We start from the raw sequence: 20,567 nt of genomic DNA on the forward strand, positions 1-20,567 counted from the left end.
TGTTCTACAAATATTTTTTTATGGTTTCTTTATCCATGGTTTCTTTTTTCTCGTATTAGTTCACCACTTATTGTTTATCAATAGTCATGAACTATAGTATTATTTCACTCTATATCATTATTTCTCTATAGTGTTGAAATAAAAATTATTTTAGGTATGTAATGAGAATAGAGTGAAGTTCGAGTTGAGACTTGTTTTTTAATTTCTCGTTCGAATTTTGATTACTATGAATACACGCTAAATAATTTTAGCCTGATGAGACTATTCATCATTGGGATTAAAGTATTCTCAGAATGGCATATTGTTAACCAGGGGGGTCTTAAAGGTTCAGGCTCCGTAATTTTGAGATCAAAGTCATGAATGTGGTCATATGCTCAGCATTACGGACAGGCCGCCTTTACTTCCCAAACAAGTTGATACCCATCGATTTGAAGCTGGGTTGGCTTCAAGTAGCCACTGAGGATCGAACCCTCGTCTTTCCCAATGACAGCTTTAAAACATTAAGAAGACTGTTAAATAAATTCTTCTAGTGAATATATTTAATTAAGGAATAAATAAATAATTTACTAGTAAGCATCATTATTACCTTTATTAAAAAACGATAACAATCAAAGATATAGTATTATTTCTTGTTTTTTAAGGATCATATTCCTCCTTTTTACTCCTGTTCTTGTTTTCTAAGGATCATATTAAGGTAATTTTCCAGACAAATTAGATTGAACAAAAATCTTAATTCATGGTATATATATATATTTCCCCACTGTAAAAAACAATCTCCTAAAATTTACGGTTTTAAACTGGTATTTCGTTTCGTTGCATGAAACCGCATGAGAACCATATTACCATACGTTTTCCAGCAAAGTTACAAGGTAAATCCGTATTCAGAATGAAATTTTGATTAAAACAGGTTTTCTTCATGATAGTTATAAAGTAAATCTGCATTCTCCCCATACATGGCTACTTTATGTCAGCATTGTGGTTAGTGAGAGTGGGGCGCAGAATTCGTATCGACTTGTCATTGCTGGAATTCGAACCTTGGCCACCTAACTGAGAGGCGAGCGTTTTATCGCCTGAACCACCGTGGTTCGATTGTCTTAGTATTTTATTTTACAATCGTCGTTGAGCAGCTGACCCAATTTAGGGTTTACGACTACTAATGTTCAACTCCGTAGCCTTGTAATTTTGAACCCAATCCAGAAAACAAGGGAACTCCTGGATCAAGTAATGAGAGAAATTTGCCTTCGTGGAGGACTTTTTGATGGAACTAACCCACATTTGCGTTACATGGAGAAGGAAAAACACGAAGAACCCCCCCCCCCGGTTAGGCAGACGGCGAGGGGACTCTAACCCATGATCCACCTGCCACTGATACGTCAGCACTGTGGTCGGTGCAAACCGGGTGCAGTATTCTTATCGACCAGTCAAAGCTGGGATTTAAACCCGGTTATCCTGAATCGTTCTATCCCCTGAGCCACTTAGTAGGAAGAAAAGTCTAAAACTGTCTTTATTTTAAAAGTCTTACGTACTAAGATCATATTTAAGTGTGAAAACGGTTACAATTATAATGGCCCGCCTTGTTAACCATTCTTAACTTACCAAAAAATCATATCTAACTGAAAATAATTATCAAATAGAGTAAGAATTTGACAATTAATTCGAATCGCAGTTTCTAATTTGTGAAAATGTATAGTTATCGTACGCTAACGAAAACTCTAAGACAAAAACTAGAATTTGAACTGACATTTCAACCCCTTTACGATTAGGATGAAAAATCGTTTTGTCAACAGAATAGTTTTAAACAGTGAAATATAAAATGAAAGTTCGAAAAAAATGGGTATTTTTTTTTGGAAGAGCAGAATATTCTTTTAAAGCAAACCAAAGTTTCTTACATCAAAGAATCAAAAGTTGCACCAGAATACTGTAAATATTCCTTACTGTATCTTTTAAAAAAAAGTGTAGGTGGTCTTATAAGGTGTATGGCCTTACTAGTGTCATCCTGCGCAATTTTAAAAATTATTGCGAAACACTTTTTCAGTCATATGCCTAAGCTTCCATTATATATTCATATCCTGTTCCCTTAATACTGAAAATGAATATCAAGACAATTACTTAAAAAAGTATAATAAGGATTTGTAGCAGGAATGGATTTTATTTTGCGAACAATTGCGAATATCGTGCGAAATAAAGTCGAAAATACGCAAATTTGCGACACATCTGAATTCTAATGACTGATATATTATCAGGATCGGTATTGTTAAAACTTTTACGTAATACATACCCACTATTAGTATGTAGATAAAAGATAATAAAAAGGGTTTAATAAGGCTGACCTTGGAAGCTAAGGTGAAGATTATTTCATTCTTGACCTTTTAGTCAGAATATTTTTTAAAGCATACATATTTATGTTGGATGTTCTGTGATTTCTCAGAATTGTTTCAGCGGTGACATTTGTCTTTGTTTCGAAAGCATTAAACAAAACTTTTTGTAGTGCTTTTATTCTAGATTTTCTGAAAGAAAAATAGTTGCCTATTAATTTCAGAAAGTATAATTCTGCGAAAAACATAAAAGTTTATAAATTTTTTCTTAAAAGTTTTTGTGTAAAAAAAAGAGTTGAAGTTTGTTTTTTATAATCATGGTTAGTTTTTCTTCGAAGTAAATGGATAATTTGTCCACAATTTAAACTAGAGAAAATTCTAAACGTGTGTTGGCTTGTCAGAAATTGAAAAGCTTGTCCATAAAGTTTCAGTTAGATGTGTGAATGAATATTTTTTTTAAAGTTTCACTGGGCAACTTTTTACAACAGACTTTTTTCTATTAATTTTTCTTCCAATGGAGTTTGAGAAGCGAACAACTGACTTCAGCTTCTTATCGTAGCAAATGATTCCCTCATGCTGGAGTTAAAGGATTTTTATTATTGTTTAATGAATTACCCGTTATACCACCATCAAATGTCAAGAAATGCTTCAGAAAAATTACACTTGGAAACAAAATTTTTAAGTAAACCATTCCAGAATGGTTTCCTCTCCGTACCAAAATGTAATGTTCAAAAGATTATCTCGCAGGAACATTTCTAAACCTGTAACAAATTGTGTTTCGCTTTTCAGAAGCAAACGCCTCTGATTTTTTTGAAATTTATTTTTTTTAAAAATTGCATCAATTCTCTGAATAATTTAAAATTACTAATATAATATCTCCGAATCTGGCAACAAATTTGCTATTCATCTTTTGCTGTTTTGAAACCTAACTTTTCCCCAGCAAAAAAGGATTTTAATTATATGATTTCAATAGTAATGTTTACCTTTTTTGCAGCACAATAAATAAATAAATAAATAAGAATAAATGAAAAGAAAAATAGAGAAATAAATGAAAATGAATAAAAATAAATAAATAAAAATAAACACATAAATAAAATAAAATAATCCTTCTTTGCAAATAATTTGTACAGAGTTGGAAACTAAGTTTTTGTTGTTTATTATTATTTTTTTTTAATTTTAAGAGTCGGAGCATTTATTTTTCGCTTACTTTTTTTGTTGTTGGACGTGACTTTTCGCATAAAAAGTTGGTTTAATCACTTTAATCGAATTCAACCATACGACCAAAACGAGGTGTGAGGTCACTATTTTTAAACTTAAGTTAAACTTAAGTTTAAGTTTAACTTGCCTCTCCAAACACAACACAAATGTTGTGGCCTTAAAACCTTCATTAACAAAAAATGAAGGAGGTATCCAAAAAGCTCATTTTCCTGAAATCGATATTTCATTTTAATAATCTGAAAGTTAACATAAATTAACTCAACAAACGAAAAAAATATAAATTACGATAGAACAAAACATTTTCTTTTGGAAGATCAAAAACATTACGTCTAAAACAGTTAATAACTCATGTACTGTTTAAATTAGAGAAAAAAAACGGTGGAAATTAAGTTGCAAAGTCATTAGATTTAAATTTCAAAGATAAAGTTCCATTATTCAAGTTTAAATCAAACCTCTTTAGCATGCAAGTTGAAGATCTAAATTGTTGAAGAAGCATATAATACCAAATATTTATGCTTATTTTAATCTGCTTTGTTTCCAAAGAAAAAAAAAACATAGAATGGTTATTTTTATAAAAGAAATTGTATTTAATCGGTGAAGTTATTTAAACATGATATTTTCAATTCCCATGATCATCAACTGTATAAAATATTCTTTTCATTTAATCGAATAAACTTTCTTTTGATAGTTTGAGGAAAAAACTGCATAAGAAAAGTCAATGTTGTTATTTAGAAAGCTATTATTTATTTTCAGTCTAAATTTTAAACACAAATTTTGCTAAAAAAAATACAACACACATATACACAATAAACATATACCTGTATTGATAAATGTTTTTGTTTTAAAAAAATACTTATAAAGCAATTGATAAAATGTTACATTGCTTACGAATCTCTAACTGATTATCCAAATATATTCTTAAAAAACAATAATAAAGGAAATAAAAAAGAAAACAACATTTTTATAAACACTTATGTTTGTTTTTAATAACAGTTTATGAACGAAAGCTAAACAATGAAATTTTCATACCATTTAAACAAAGAATGTTTATTCTAATTTGTTTTGTTAGTGACAAAAAACTATTTGTTTTTTGTAAATTCGATTGTGCGCAAATTCTGACTCGATCAGTTGAAAAATATGTGGAATCAAATCTTCAAGATAGACGAAACTCGCCAGCTCATTAAAAGATTTGACATAACGCAAGGTCAGTTTAAAGGTTCGAAAAAATACGAGATCTAAAATTTAAATTAAGGTTAAATATCACAGCGATTAGCTCAAATGCTGACTTTTACTTAGGAAACAAACTTTCAGTTTTACAAAAAATACTTGCAATATTTTTTTTCTTTCGCGAGTAACAAAGTTTATTCCTTTTAATAGATTTTCGAAGATAAAACTTACAATAAATATTACCAGATTAAAAACTTCATTCACAGCAAAAAATATATATAAGACATGTTTTAAGCGCTGAGAAGCAGACGCTCATTTGCTAGACGTGAATGAAAAGAATCAAAAGTGATTTAAGATATAAAACGAAAAGTTTCTAACGAAAAAAGGGAAAAATAAATTGCGAAACACAACTAGAAGACTAGAAGACACAGTAACTAAGAGAGAAAAAAGATGAAAAACGGAAAGAAAAAAAAAACACTGTGGCTGAGAGGGTTAAATCAGAGTAAACTGTATCTCCACGCTCTATGGTGAGATGGTGAGGAACTAATGTCAGTAACAAGAAAATCAGCACTCATATGAATAAAACAAGGCTCAAGGGCATCAAGATTACCTGAAGTGACTGGGGTGGAAATAATTTAGGTAATGTCGAAATTGAATTTCTTTCCACAATTATTCATTTACAATAAATAATTTTAATGTCGTCTTTCTTGTTCAAATTTGAAATGCTATTTTTTTAAACACTTTATTGCCTATTTTTTGCGAGATTGAACTATAAATACAGGAAATTTGTTTCTTGTCCTTCCGTTTTCCTTAAATGGTGAATTCATCGTGTCAACGTTGAGTAATTGGATACTGTTACATCAAGATATTTCTTGCGAATCTAAGAAAACACGATAATCGATTAAAAGAATAATCCACCATGGTTAAAATAACAATCCACCATACCACATCTATATCCGAAACATTCTGCACATTCATACACAAAGAGGGATTCGAAATTTATTGCTGTTTCGCTGAATTATGAACTATTAAACTTTCATGTGCGGGACATTAAACTTACATATAATGTGTGTCCTTTTTTTAAAGTTGTATCATTGGTATTATATGACACATTATGTAAGCATGGCCCAACACCTTCGACGTCAATCTCATCACTTAATTGGGCTAAATGTTCCCACAGTGTATCTGTCTAGTAGACATTTCGAAAGCAAGAAATTAATAATCTAAGACGTATGTAAGAATTATAAATGAATCAATCAATCGGCTATAACTGATGAAGACGTCCTTGTGTGTATGTGAAGTATTGTCTCTCAAACGAAATAAAATTGGGTTACCATTTAAACATAATATCGGTACTATAGTACTATGAAGTCCATAAAATATCTGGCTAACATAAGCATGAATAAAAAATATACGTAGAATGAGAAAAAGAAGAAAATAGAAGGAGAAATTTTTTCAGGATTTGTTGATTAGTTAGGAGAAATACATTTTTTTTTAGAATAATTTTTGTTTGTATCTAAGATTTATACTAACGCGTTACGGGTATCTCAATTTATTTTCTATTTATGATTGGATGTTGTGTAAATAAATGTGTTTTTATAAAACTGCTTCTTCAATATAGCTATATTCGTACATTACCTTGTACTCGAACTGCATTCCTGTTACTTAAATAGGATGCGGAACTGAACCGTGTTTCCAAATTGAAAATTGCAGTACCATGAATCAAGATTAAGAAGTACTGTATTTGCAATGGCCGCATATTATAGTTAAGCAAATTTCTACGATATTATGTTTTGAAACTATCAAATTTTTAATGGTGAGGTTTCACGTTCTTACCGCGTGCTTTTTGAATGTCGACTTTATATTACAGCCATACTTTAAGGATACTTGTAAAACGAAACTGGCATTCGCGAATGTCATAAGCATAGATTTGTTTTCAAAACTGTTCATTGCTGCACTATATTAAGTCGATATTCTAACTTTTAATTTGTTCCTTTCATTCTAAGATAGGGTTTCTCAAAATGTGAAACGAAACTTTTGAATGCAACGATTAGTTTATGACTTAAAGTCGAATATCAGTCCTTTTGTAGTAATCCGTTGAGCCGAAATGGCTCAGTTGTCAAAGGCACTGAGCCGTCTATGAAAGACTGGGGTTCGAACCTTAGAGGCGGTTTATGGCCCGTTCAGATTCAGGTTAACAAGTGCCAGTTTGTCTGATAAGTAATGGCTGCATTGTGCGCAGTGCTGGCTACATTGCAACGATTATGACGTTGGTCACGAAATTGTAGAGCTTTAATCTCTATGACGCATTTAAGATGCTGCGGCAGAGCTTTTCTTTTTATAGTAAACTGTTGTTACTTACGAACAGCAAACATATACTTATATCGAACACAATAAGTATTATTTTGAAGCTCATATATGATAAAAATTATATCGCAAAGAATTTTTATTTGAGTGAGGCGAATGATGAGAAAATGAGAGAATTTCAGATATCTATGAGAAAATTTCAAATATCGAAGGGTGCAGAGTTGACTGGAAAAGTTTTTCAACACCTGTTAAGCTATTAAACTATAATTTCTTTGCAATTACTGTAAAATAATCACACACTGATTGCTGTACTTTTATTTTTTAATGTATGTTTGTAGTGAAGAGTAAAAAACAAATGAATGCACAATAAATTAGATATAGCGTAAATTTACTGCCCGAAGTAATAAATTGCAACATAATAAAATATTCAACATTGGATACTTTTTGCACAAATTTACAACACCACCTACTAATAAAGTTATGATTTATCTACAAGATTAAGTCACCCACTAACATCTGTCACGAAATAACATTTTATGATCTTTTCTAAATTGCGATCACTTTCAATACGTTTAGCCTTTTAAATACAGAGAAAAAAATTTTATGAACTAGCATAAAAGTTAGTTGTAGCACTTAGCATTTTTTAGATTAGATAAATTGGAACATATTTTATAGGAAAACGTGTTAGAATTCTAAGCAGGATATATAATTTTTTGCTGTCTTTCTTTTTATTCATATCGTGTCGTTTTTTTATCCAGAAAAGTTTTAAAGTGTTATTTTTTATCACTGGTATATTTATATCAGGAGCAGTATTAAACTTTGTTCTGTCTGAATAAAGTATTGTTTTAAGTGTATTGGGAATACTAATTTTTTCGGAAGGAGCTTAGGATTTTTTTTTTAATATAAAAGGAATTACCACAAAATCTTTTCGAAATTCATTAGAATTCTTGGCACTTTGCCTCGTCGGTTTATTTAATTTTCTTCTAATTTATTGGAAAATATGTGGAAAAAAGTTGGAAAATAATGAAGATGTCAAGAGAAACTGATAAGAATTAGACGAAATTGAAGTAAAATTCGGCATTAAGAGAATAGTAAAGATACGAAGTAACTGCCGTAAAAAAAGGAAAAACAATTTATGATTTCTTTCCTAAAAAGACATCTGAAAATAAAGATAATATTTTGATTATCTCCTTAAGAAGTCTCATTGAGCTAGAGCCCTTTATCCAATACTAGTAATCCTACATTGATAAAAATAAGTAAAGATGAAAGCATTCTAATAAAATTACCATACTGTATGGTAATGACATTCTTGATAAAAAAAATTCCATAATTTTTTTAATAAAACAAAACATAAATAAGGTATTTAAACCCTTCATTTGGTAATTTTTTCGTTCATATGGTAGCAGTTTACTGGAAATTCTTGTTTTTAAGTTTAAATTCTTATTACAGCGCGTTTAGTACAAAATACAGAACTGATTAGCAAATTTAACCGAATAAATGGTTTTTATGCTGTACTTTAATCATAAAATAATTTTACCATCATAAAATTTTAACACATTCAATAAATTTGATCACGTATTATAAAACCACATTTCATTGTTAATTTTACAAAAATCGTTACCACAGCGCTTCGACAAAAATTATCAAGGTTGTTCATCATGTTCTCATAAACTTTACCATATTCTGGCAGCTTTGACCATACCTTTTTCTCATTATACTTTATTTAGTTTATAAATACCAGATTATAGTATAGTGCTAATGTGTTAATTCTATACATCAGTTATTTATAAGTAAAATAGAAGCAGAAGGGAAATCATATACGATATAATTTTATCAATATATATATACTAAATAAAACTAGGTTTTATATATATATATNCTATACAATAAATCATTGTTACAATGTCCTGTACCTACCATTAAAGTTTGTACCATGAATTCGGGACCACCCTGTATATATATATATATATATATAAAACCTAGTTTTATTTACTTTCTTTATTCACAAAATGATTATTAAGAGAGGGTTTGACCCGTTGTAACAAATCACGGATTTTGACAGATTCACTTATAAAATGTATGTTACAATCTGACAAAAAAAAAAAGAAGAAAGAGCGAGAGAGAGAAAATTTTAAAAAAAAATCAAGTGATAAAAAAGCGAATATTGAAATTTTCTTCAGATAGCTGCATTTTCTTATATAAATTAAATTAATTTAACCAATTGCATTGTGTACTTTGACTAGTATATAAAAAACCACCATGCCTATTTACTTTTACTTTCTATTTTAACAAAATTATCATTCACCTTTTCAGACGCGGTGGGATAAAAACTGTTCCACTTATTTTTGACAATAATATAAACCACAAAAATTGTGATAATATTTTCCTCTTAAATGGCATGATTTTCAATCAACCACTTTAAATTTAGAAAAATTTGAAAATAAAATTTTTGCCTCAGTAGGAGCATCCATACGATAACAACATTTCTCCAGGCTTTACCTCACTAAATTTTTTGATTAAAATTTTATGTCTCACAAAGGGTTAAAAGAAGTTTGAGCTATCGGACAAGATCACAAACTGTATCAGATTTTCTATCTAAGGAAAAATAGATTGCTGCTACGTAAAAAATAAATAAATAAATAAAATAAATAAATAAATAAAATAAATAAATAAATAAATAAAGAAGACTTCACATAACACCAAAAAGAAACCAGGGGGTGGAGAACGATTACAATTTTTTTTAGATAGTTTACTAGATAGATCGCTAGTTTTAAATAGTTTACTAAATAGATCGTTAGTTTTAGAGAGTTTACTGGATAGATAATTAGTTTTAGATAGATAGTTTAACATTAAAAAATAATATATATTTTTTGTTTACTTTCAATTTCTATTTTAACAAAATGACTCTTTTGAGGAGTTTGACCCATCATATTAAATTAAGGATTTGACTGATACTCCAGTCAAAGAGGAAATCAAAAGGAATCAAAACAGAAAAAGGCTCTAAATTTAAACAAGCTTTAACATTTAAATGTTTAAAATACTTCTTATGCTTACGTTAGTATATGCTGATAATAGTATAAACTAAAGTAAAATACTAATAATCCTACTAAAAAAAAATTTTTTTTTGCTCTTCTAAGAGTAGAATTAAACGAGTTTTTAATCAGCTAAAATATAACTTTTTTAAAATAATTTCTTATTCAAAAAGGCTTATTTTATGATGTGATTTCTTATTACCATTCTTATTAAATGTAGCTTTTAATTAATCTAGTTTTTTTTTTGTTTTTAAATTTGTATCCCCGTCAATCGGTCGATCTCTTCCATTCATATAAAGATCCTATTTTGCTATTCTCTACGCCAAAGCTGTAACCAAATAAAATGGTTAATGAAAACATTAATGCCGTTTAAAAATTAATTTTTCTAGATCTAAAATAATTTTTATAAACTATTTCGATTCAACTTCCATTAGTTAATAATTTCCAACTTATTAAGTTTTTTTTAGCTAAAAATTGTAAGTTAATTTTAGGAACACGATTTGAACAATATCATAAAAATGTGTATTAAGTAACGAAAAGTGCTAAGACAATATATGAATTAAATTTAATAAAAATAAAATATATTTTTTTAAAGACTTAATATAAGAATATAGGAATGAAGCTATGAGATTTAGCCTTTGTGTACTTATATACCCTTCACAACCTTTTTAAACGCATTTGGAAAACAAGTGAATAATGATAAAACGTGATGTATTATTTCAAAATAATATGACATAATTCAAATAATTCGAATTATATTTATAGAAAAACTAGGAAATATATTTACATGCATAGAAATATTTTATAATAATTTTATATTGTTAAACTATGCCAAAATGATGTTTAATTTGTATCAAATGAGGGAAATGTTAAAGATGATTCAAATGATAATATTTTGCAGGTACAGTATGAATTTCAAAATTTTAATTATTATGTAATACTACATTTATAAAAAGATCCCAGCACTCTTTTTAGTGTTCTTCTGTTTGCTAGATGTACAGCAGCAAACTATCCCACAATTATTTACTTAGATCTTCGTTTATATATCACTTGGCTTGCTGATTTCATTGATATGATAATTGTGTTTGCTTATAGCTCACCATTCTCATTTTTAAAATCGATCTTTCAATAAAACAAAGGAATGAAAAATAAATAGATAAACACAAACTACGAAAAGAATTTAAGGCTTACTCAAGGAATCGCTGTGAAAACGATATTTTTAACATAAAATGACGCAGACGAATTTTTTTTCTTAAAAAAAAAGAGCAATCAATTTATCTTCTCACAAAGTGTGGTTGAAAGAGTTGAGAGTCTTATCGGATAATTAGTAGATAATAAGACTGATAAGGAAATGTGTACTTTTTAAGGAACTTTTAAAATAATTTGGAACTATTTCGCATAGTTACACACAATTTTACATTTTTTACAAGCTAAAATGAAAACCAGTTTGCCATTATTTTAAAACAGAACGAACATGAACGATAGATGGCTTTGCGCAGCACATGGTTTCGGATATTGGTTTAATATTTAATTTAGAATGGAAATTATCAAAAAATATTCAAACTATTTTAAGCAACCCGTAGCAAAACGCAACCCTCTTATAAGGCAAGAAATGATGGGCATTAAATCAGACGACTGGACAAACCCCACACATTTAAATGCTGTTGAGTTTAGTTGTTGTGTATCTCTTTCGGAATCCACGTAGCATGAAAAAGTACCACGGCTCACCGAGCATGCTTCCCTTTAGTGGCATGGTCTGGCGAGTTGAAAAACGTTCGGTGGATTTTCGTCACTTCATTTTTTTGGTATGGCGTGTGGTTATCACCCCTTCTACAAGATGCTTAAGAGAACGGATTTACGCCTTTACGTTTCCTGCAACTTCGCCATGCATACCTTTTTCTTTTTATAGAAAACAATATTTATTTTTCAAATCTTAGTGTTTAATTTTATGGATAGGCAGTTTATCATTCAAGATTATCACTTCAAGATTATTGTGGTTTGCCTTTTTTGCTTTTAAAGTAAATTGTGTAAACAAAGATAAGTGAAAAAGCTTAGTAAAGATTCTCAAAAAATTTAAATAAAATATTTTTATGATATATATTTGGTTTTTAATAAATTGCAATGCATTTTATTATATTTCTTTGGAGTAGTGATTCTGTAAAACAATTTCCTCATGTATGAAGAGCTTTGAAGTAATAAAATATATTTTTTCGTTGATTCAACGCGTCAATTTTACTTTGAAAATATTCTACTATAATGAAAAGCAACAATTCATATATTTCTAAAAGGCAATAAATTATAATAATGGCACCTTATTTTTCAAGTTATGAAATGATTCATTTATTTAATTGCAAATATACTCAATGTTCAGAAAAAATAAATTTAAATTTATTCGTAATTTTGAAATTATATGTCTTTTTTATTTTACATTTTTTAACACGTTTATATCAACTTGCCTTCTTGTATGTCTGTTCGGGTGGAACTTTGTAATCGATTTTAAACTAACTTTCCGACTAGCTACAGACTTCAAATTTGGCACATAGTTCAGAATTAGATGACAATGCATGAAAATGAAGAGAAAAAAGACATACAAAGTAAAATTAAATTAAAATTAAAGAAAAATTAATATTTTCGCTACTGTCTTTTGGTGTCGATTTGATTATTACAAATTAGTGTCACATGTCAGTTGAAAAGTTTTGTGTACAGTGAGTGAAAAATTTAGATTTTGGAAGTGAGTACAAAAAATAAAAATAAAAATAACATTTTTAAAAACCACGTTTTTGTAGTGGAGAATAATAATTAAAAAACAAAAAATTTGAAAAACGAAAAACGTGGGGCGCATGAAATACATAACAGTACATATACACATACATATACACATATTCTTACTCATACACATGTACAACCACATACACATCCGCATATACATCCACATACACAAACATATTCCACAGACACATCCACATTCAGATACAATTACAGATATACATACACATATTCTCGTGAGCACACATACTGTCACATATTTCATGCGCCCCACATTTTTCAAATTTTTGTTTTTTGCTTATTATTCTCCACTACAAAAAAGTGGTTTTTAAAAATGTTATTTTTATTTTGATTTTTTTAGTGTAATAAATGTAAGTTAAAATTTCATACTTAACTCTGTAATATTTAATTCCATTATAATTACACTCAGTTATCTTTTCTTTCTCTTTTATATATAAAAAATATGTGTTCGGTAGTTTTACCTTTTTTTAGAAAGCAACTTTCCGTTAAAATTTAAAACATCATGCGTCTGTACTTATATAATAACTAACATAAATAGTTAATGGTTAAGTATAGATTTTTCATTACAAACTAATATTTTATTATAATTTATTTTAATATCTACAGACGGGCAAAAGACAATTAATTTCTTTCCTTTTTGTGTTGTTTATTGATTATATTTTAGAATATTTTTTTTAAATGCGCTACGTATCGGAACACTATATTAAATAATAATTCATTCGAAATATATAGTATGATAAACCGCAAGGACAAACTATCGGAATGACTTATATATCGGGTAGTAAAAAACAGGATTCAATATGAAGCAGCTTGTAAAAAATTGCGAAAAAAAAGTTTAACGCAAATTAGATATCCATCATTGCTTCTCAAGTTAAGCATTAGTTCTAAACTCTAATTTGTTAAAACCTATGATATGCAACTGATATAAAATTTTAAGAAAAAGCAATTTTTCTTTAATATATTATAAATGAGTTTAAAAAATATGTATTGAGAAAAGACATTGCAATGATTTTTAGGTATAGAAAAATAATAAACCCTTATGGATTCTTTTTAACTATTATACATAGACACACGTAAGCTTAAAACAAATAAGCATGAAAATTCCAAAGCACAAACTACTTATACTAGATAATAAAGCCATCATGTTCTTCAAAAACTTCAGAAAATGGTCGGGATTACAATAGCGCTCAAAAATAGGCACTCGTTCTCAAGACTCATTATGCGCGAATGACATCAAGACCAGCAAGGCATTGCAAAAAGCTTCAAGCACATTTAATAAACTGCAAGTTTACAGCCGTTAATCGGAGCAGAATGAAGACTGTTCATTTTAAATATGCTAGTTTCATAATCGTAGGTAAAGGCGAAGTAGAAAAACAATCTAAGGTTTGATGTGTTCTAATATATTGGACGAGCATCTTGGCTCTAATATCTTGGACCAAGATGAATTTCGGTATTTAAAAAGTCGAAATCTTTATAGTTGACTTTATACTTCACATGTTGCTTCTATTTTATTTAAACAAAGGATTTTTCAAAAATTCGAAATTAATGGATTACAAAGATTAAAATATAATGCAATTCCATGTTGCTTTATGAGATTATGATTTAATTAAATTCAGAATATTTGACTTTTCACTTAACCAAATAATTGTTTTTTCTGATCTTTAACACAAAAAGGAAGAAAATGATGAAAAAAATACGATCTCAGTAAAACTAGTTAAACATTTAACCATAACATTAATACCTTGAACTTTACTTACAAATTTATTGCAACTATTATAAAATGTTAAATTAAACTATGTTTCCATTCAATCTGAGACACAGTTTCGTGTAATGAAGCTTAAGATGCACGATAATATTGTTTAATTTAACATCATATTAAGGTTGCAGAAAATTTAAACGATATTATGGTCCAACGCTCCAAAATTTCTTGAAGTGTAAAGCATGTCACGCATATTTATTCTTATTTCCTTTAAGGGAATTTTAGAACTATTTCTTCATTTTCTTACAGAATTGAATCCCGTCAAGTTAAAATATATATACATAATTTGATCTATCAATATTATCAACATAAAGGAACAAAATTAAGAATACATCACGCAAGGAATTTATTCATGGAAATTAAAAATCAGCGCATTAAATAAAGTTAAATATAATGCCTGTATAAATGAAATTTAAATAACGTTGAGTTAGTCATTTTCGAAGGAAAAAAATCTACATGTTGCAGGAAATGTAAATATTTACAAAAGACCTTATGTAGTTTAATGACATAGTTGACATTCGTAGCATGATAAACCCTCTAAATATTTTACCTGTTATCTAATGGTTAAAATTAGAAGCGTTTTTCAACATTTAGCGAAAAAATAATAAAATCAGAGTGAGCAAACATTGTTATGCACACGGAGAAAAAAAAAAGTCGGGTAAAATTGCCATACTGTATGGCAATAACTTTTCGAATGAAAAAATATGTATATAATTCTGGTTAATGAAACCAAAATATATGGATTTTAAACCATTTATTTGGTAATTTCTACGTTCATTCAGAAACGGTTTACCAGCAGTAAAAATTGCAGTTCTTATTACCATGCGTATAGAAAAAATTACAAAACTAAAAATAAATTTAACTAAATAAATGATTTAATGAAATACTTCAAGGTAGCATGATAAAATTACGAAGTTTTGCCGTATTTACCAAATTTTATCACACATTGTAAAATTCTGTTTATTTTACCGAATTCATTACCAAAATGATTCGGTAAAAATTATCGAGCGTTTTGGTGTTCCGATAGAGGTAACACCAACACGGTAACGTTACTATATTTTGACAGTTTCTGACCATACTTTTTTTTCTCAGTGTAGTTTTGTAAATTGATATTATTTACGTGACAGAACGTCCCAAACTGAAACAAAATATGCTTTGATTTCATACTTTCATTTTGTCAATTTTCAAAAGCTATTTAATTTTCAATTTTTTAATCTCATATTTCTTTGAAATAGATTTCTTAGGTATAGATTCCTGTATACCTATTTAAAGAAATATAGAAATCTTAAGGTATTTGCTCGAAATAAATGACTAAAAATATTAACAAAAATACGAATTGTTAATTTGTTCGATGTTAAAAAAAAAACAAAATTAAGCGTCAACTAAAGGTTTGTTGAAATATTTCTAAGCAACTTTTAATTGATTTATAAGCCTAAATATTAAGATTTAAGCTGTGATTGCACAGATTGAAGCGAAAATGGTTAAATATTACGTATAATATTAGTTCAGTTTTAATATTAAAAAAAACAACAACATATATTTATTTTAAAGATATTCTTAATTTTAAATATAACCTTTTTTCAAAGTTTAAAGCAAAAAAGCAGCAATTTTAAATCTTACGTCATAGTTAAACCTTACGTTAATGTTAAAACTTTAACTATAGTTTTAATTCTTTTCTTTTTGAGCACGACACAATATAAAACAGCATGTCACGATATGAAACAAATTAATTTTTTTTATCGTACTTCCCTTCTAATCAAATGTTGTCCATGTTATTTTAACTACGTATATTTTATTGTATAAATTCATTAAAAATTACAGCATGTGATATTCTTTAAATTTTATAAAATAAATTCTTATTAAAACGAAAAAAAAAGCCACTTCTAGTAACCATCAAACTATTCAAGCATTACTCAAATATTCATTAAAAAATAAAATAAAATTGAATTAAAAAAAAAACTGAAATTTATTTTCAAACAAAGGTTACAAATTTAATAATTTCTAAAATCTTTTACTAAGTAAACAATAGTTACATTATACGCATCAATTTAATCGGTACAAGTTTGGTTTACCAACTAACTTTGCGTACATATAAAGGGGTTGTAGCAATAGACGGATAAGAGATATTTTTTTATCAAAGTTTTACTTGGTACTGTTTTCAATTTTGTGCTTTACAAGTGACCGGCATTATAGCAAAATAATAGTATGATTCACAGCAACAACATTTTGCTTACATACTCCTGAAATTTCTCTTGAACAATTTTTAAAAACTGGCTTATTATTACATTGCCCTGTTCCTTATAAATGAGTACCGGTTATTACTGTTTAAAAAAGAACTCATATTTTATGTGGTAATATCACATTTATTACAGTACTTTTTTAATTAAATTTGTTAAAAATTCTTAAATTGAAATATAACAAATCATAAACAGTTTCCGATAAAAAAAAGTGAACATTGGCTTCATAAAATTAACAAAAAAATTTTAAAAAAAAGAGGATTCAGGATTATTTTAAATATAAATAAAAGGCACAGATTTCAATGATGCTAATAAATCAAAATCTGTATCGACAACAAACTTGAAACTTCTTGCCATAATTTCCATGATTATGACTATGAATATTTCATTGCACTTGCGAATTTTTCTTTTTTTTTCGTGTTCTTCTAGAACAATAATTACTCATGAAAATGTTTTGAACAAACATTTAAGAAAAAGAAGAAAAAAGAATTTTGAATTAACTGCTGCTTTTAGACAGTAAAAAGAAATTGAATTTTAGACGAATTAAAAGTTTTTTAACTTAAGGGTATTTAATTAAATTAGAAAAAATTTCGGGAGAAAAAGAAGTTTACAATTATTCCGATAAAATTTAACGTCACGGATGCAATCTATGATGCCGCCTTTGACTCATCTTTTTCCGCTTTGAAGATTTAAGATGAGACAAAGATTTCGCAAGAGCGCCCGGTGAAAAGATCTTGACATTTCATTGCGTAAATGGATTTTTAAAGGAAGTTGCGATAGAATAGTTTTATCATCTAATTTCTATTACCTAATTAGGTTTAAGTTAAATTAATTTCTACTTTGGAGCATTCAATTATTGAAATAATGAATTAATTAAAAACATATTTCATCTAGTTTACAATCTAAACAAGCGGATTTTATAAATTTTGTTTATAAAACTAGCGGAATAGTTCAAGTATTGTGTAAAATGTCAAATGTACTTTATTCCCCTAGAATTGCTAATTAGATTTAATTTCAAAAATTTGAAAAGAATTGAAGAATATTATTTCATTAATGAATTAAATTATTTAAACTTGTAAAATATTCTTGAATATTATAACAATGCTACGCTAAAACGAATTGTTGTACTACTGTAATCCGGTTTCAGAAACAGTTTTGTTAATAAATTGTTGATTATTCTCTTTCATAAGTTTTAATGAAAATAAAAACTTCAGTTTTTTGGAAAATGGGGGAAATATTTTTAAGAAAATAAAAAAAGTGTAAATGAGTTTTAGCGAAACGAAAATTGATTTTTAGTTTTTAAGATGGGCTGTTTGGAAAAACATGATGTTCTTGAGTAAGTAGGTAGTTTATTTTTAATGTAGTTTTTGTTAAATAGTATTTTTTTTTTTAATCAAAACTTCTCAATACAGTAAACTAAGAGATTCATTTATTTTCGTTTATGAAAATAAATAAATGGTATTAAATGTAAAAATTGAAATTCAAGGAAATACTTCCAGATCACTTTTATTTTTAAAAATTTAATTATGAATTCGTGTTTTTTATTGTTTTGCTTGTTTAGGTTATGATGATAATTTACTTTTCACAATTATGAAAAAAGTAATTAATTGGTTAAAATAATTTGAAATAAAAATAATTTGAATTAAAACTGTTTGAATTAAAAAAAAATTGATTTAAGGCTAATGATATGAAAATAATTTGAATCAAATAATTTGAATAACTTCAAAATACTTTGAAATGTTTGAAAATTTGCAATCAATTTCATTCCTTCTATACCTGTTTTGTAAAGATACTAAATTAGCTGATGATAGAAATCTCGTACTTTGGAAAAAAAATACAACCCCTAAATTTTAAACTCAAAAATTTGAAAAAGTATAACGAACTTTCGTGTATCTTTCTCCCTTATAGAAATTTTACATTATTTTTGTTTTAATGAGTGGGATATTTATACATTTTTTAGTCTTTATTACATTCTTCTTATTTAACTAAAGTTTTTGTTACATTACATTATTTCTCTTTTAACAACAGATAGTAAAATGTTTATTCCTTTGATTGAAGGCAAACTTTTTGGGAAAAAAAGAAAAAAAAAACAACTTATTTCAAATAAATTTCAATATAGTAGCTCATTTATGCTATTGTTTGATTGTAGAATTTAGATAAACTAACTTTGGATTTAAGATTTTATCAACTAAGCTAAATTTAAGTAATTTAATTGATTAACATTTGAAGGATGAGCATTTAGATTTATTGCTTTAACTATTCATGATGTCTACTAGAGGAATATTATTTTTTACAGATTAGAAACAATAATTTTTCTCTCCACTAAAATGATTATTATTTTGTACACAAAACACAATTGAAAATTTAAACTGAAACATTAGATAACCAGACTTATCGATCAATTGTAAACAATAAACGAATTTTTCGATGTAAAATCATAATTCTCTATCTATATTTTTCAAATTTGAATATTAAATTCTTTACAATTTTATTAATCTTATTAAATGATCTATGTGTCATGTAATAAGAAGTTAAATTTAACATTTTAGTCGAATGTTTTGAAAGAAAAAAATACTGAAACAAATTCCCCGCTGATACCTAACTTCCCATGTTTCGACATTTCAAATCTCGTGTTTTAGTTTTTTTTTTAAATAAAATTTCTTTAATAGCATGTATTTCACAATATGAAAACAAACGATTTTCATCAGATAATTTTTCGAAAATGCAGTGTTTTTGCAATGTTCCAGGGAGCAGAGATAAAATTAAACTGTACATTAAACCTAAAACTTCATATGTCACCTACTACCTTCCCCACAAACAACCTTTTCATCAAATATCGATATAAATGTTGACAAATTTTATTCTTAATCCACGAAATAAAAATGTTCTATTGTGATTACTCACATGGGATTAGTGGTGTTCCAATGGATATCAAATAGTTTCTTCGATATAGCCAGTTCCGGTACCAGCCACGTGACTCCGATTATAGCGGTCAACAAAATCACACCTACGGATGCCATCCCGCTGACAAGCAGGGGATTCGAACAAATTCTAATCACTGACAGGCGGCAAGTTCTTCTACAAAACACTTAATATTTATTTCAGACGATAAATATTAACACACTACAACAAATGCCATCGTTCTAACCCAATCCACTGTAAATACACAAAAAGCACGTTCTCGAGGAATTTTCCCTTTCGACTCGTTCACTCTTATTTTATTTCAAGATTTCCCTCTCCGACGAGAGTTCGATGTGGTTTTCTTTTTATTGTTATTATCACCGTTTTTGTTTTCTCGTTGCGTTGTACCTTAGTGGAAAATCGAGATTGCTAACCGGTCTTCGAGGTGTTATTTATTATTTCTTTCTTAATATTTTTTTTTGTTATTTTGAAGATGAAGTCTGATATCAGACGGGAGTAAAAGTTTTAAGCGATGTTTAGCGCCATCTATTGACGCAAGATTTAACTTTGGCGCTATTTTAATGTGGAAATCTTCTGCATTCAGTTATACAAATTGTTACCCAACGCAACTGCGGTGTTTATAAATTGTTTAAGCAGGTTATAAAGGCGGATTAATTAATGTTTTTTAAAAATAAAAGAATATACCTAAAAATATACATAAATAAATATACTTATAAATGTATAAAAAATTCTAAGTTTCAGGAGATGAAAAATCGACTGTAAAAAGAACTGAATTAAAAAATTATAAAATTAGGAACAAATCTAAAGTTTCGTATAAAATAAT

General features: G+C 27.9%; 1 protein-coding gene across 1 annotated transcript in view; it reads right to left on the reverse strand.

The window, feature by feature from the left end:
* LOC107456521 (ephrin-A4) overlaps positions 1 to 20,149 on the reverse strand; it is a 394,958-nt gene extending 374,809 nt beyond the window's left edge. Inside the window, exon 1 of the mRNA XM_071183445.1 lies at positions 19,727 to 20,149. Coding sequence (XP_071039546.1) covers positions 19,727 to 19,842 — 116 coding nt within the window. The 5' untranslated portion in view covers positions 19,843 to 20,149. The remainder of the gene's footprint in view (positions 1 to 19,726) is intronic.
* Positions 20,150 to 20,567: the final 418 nt, after the last annotated feature.

This window comes from Parasteatoda tepidariorum, chromosome 7 (assembly GCF_043381705.1).
Source record: "Parasteatoda tepidariorum isolate YZ-2023 chromosome 7, CAS_Ptep_4.0, whole genome shotgun sequence".
In the NCBI taxonomy this organism is placed as follows: Eukaryota; Metazoa; Arthropoda; class Arachnida; order Araneae; family Theridiidae; genus Parasteatoda; species Parasteatoda tepidariorum.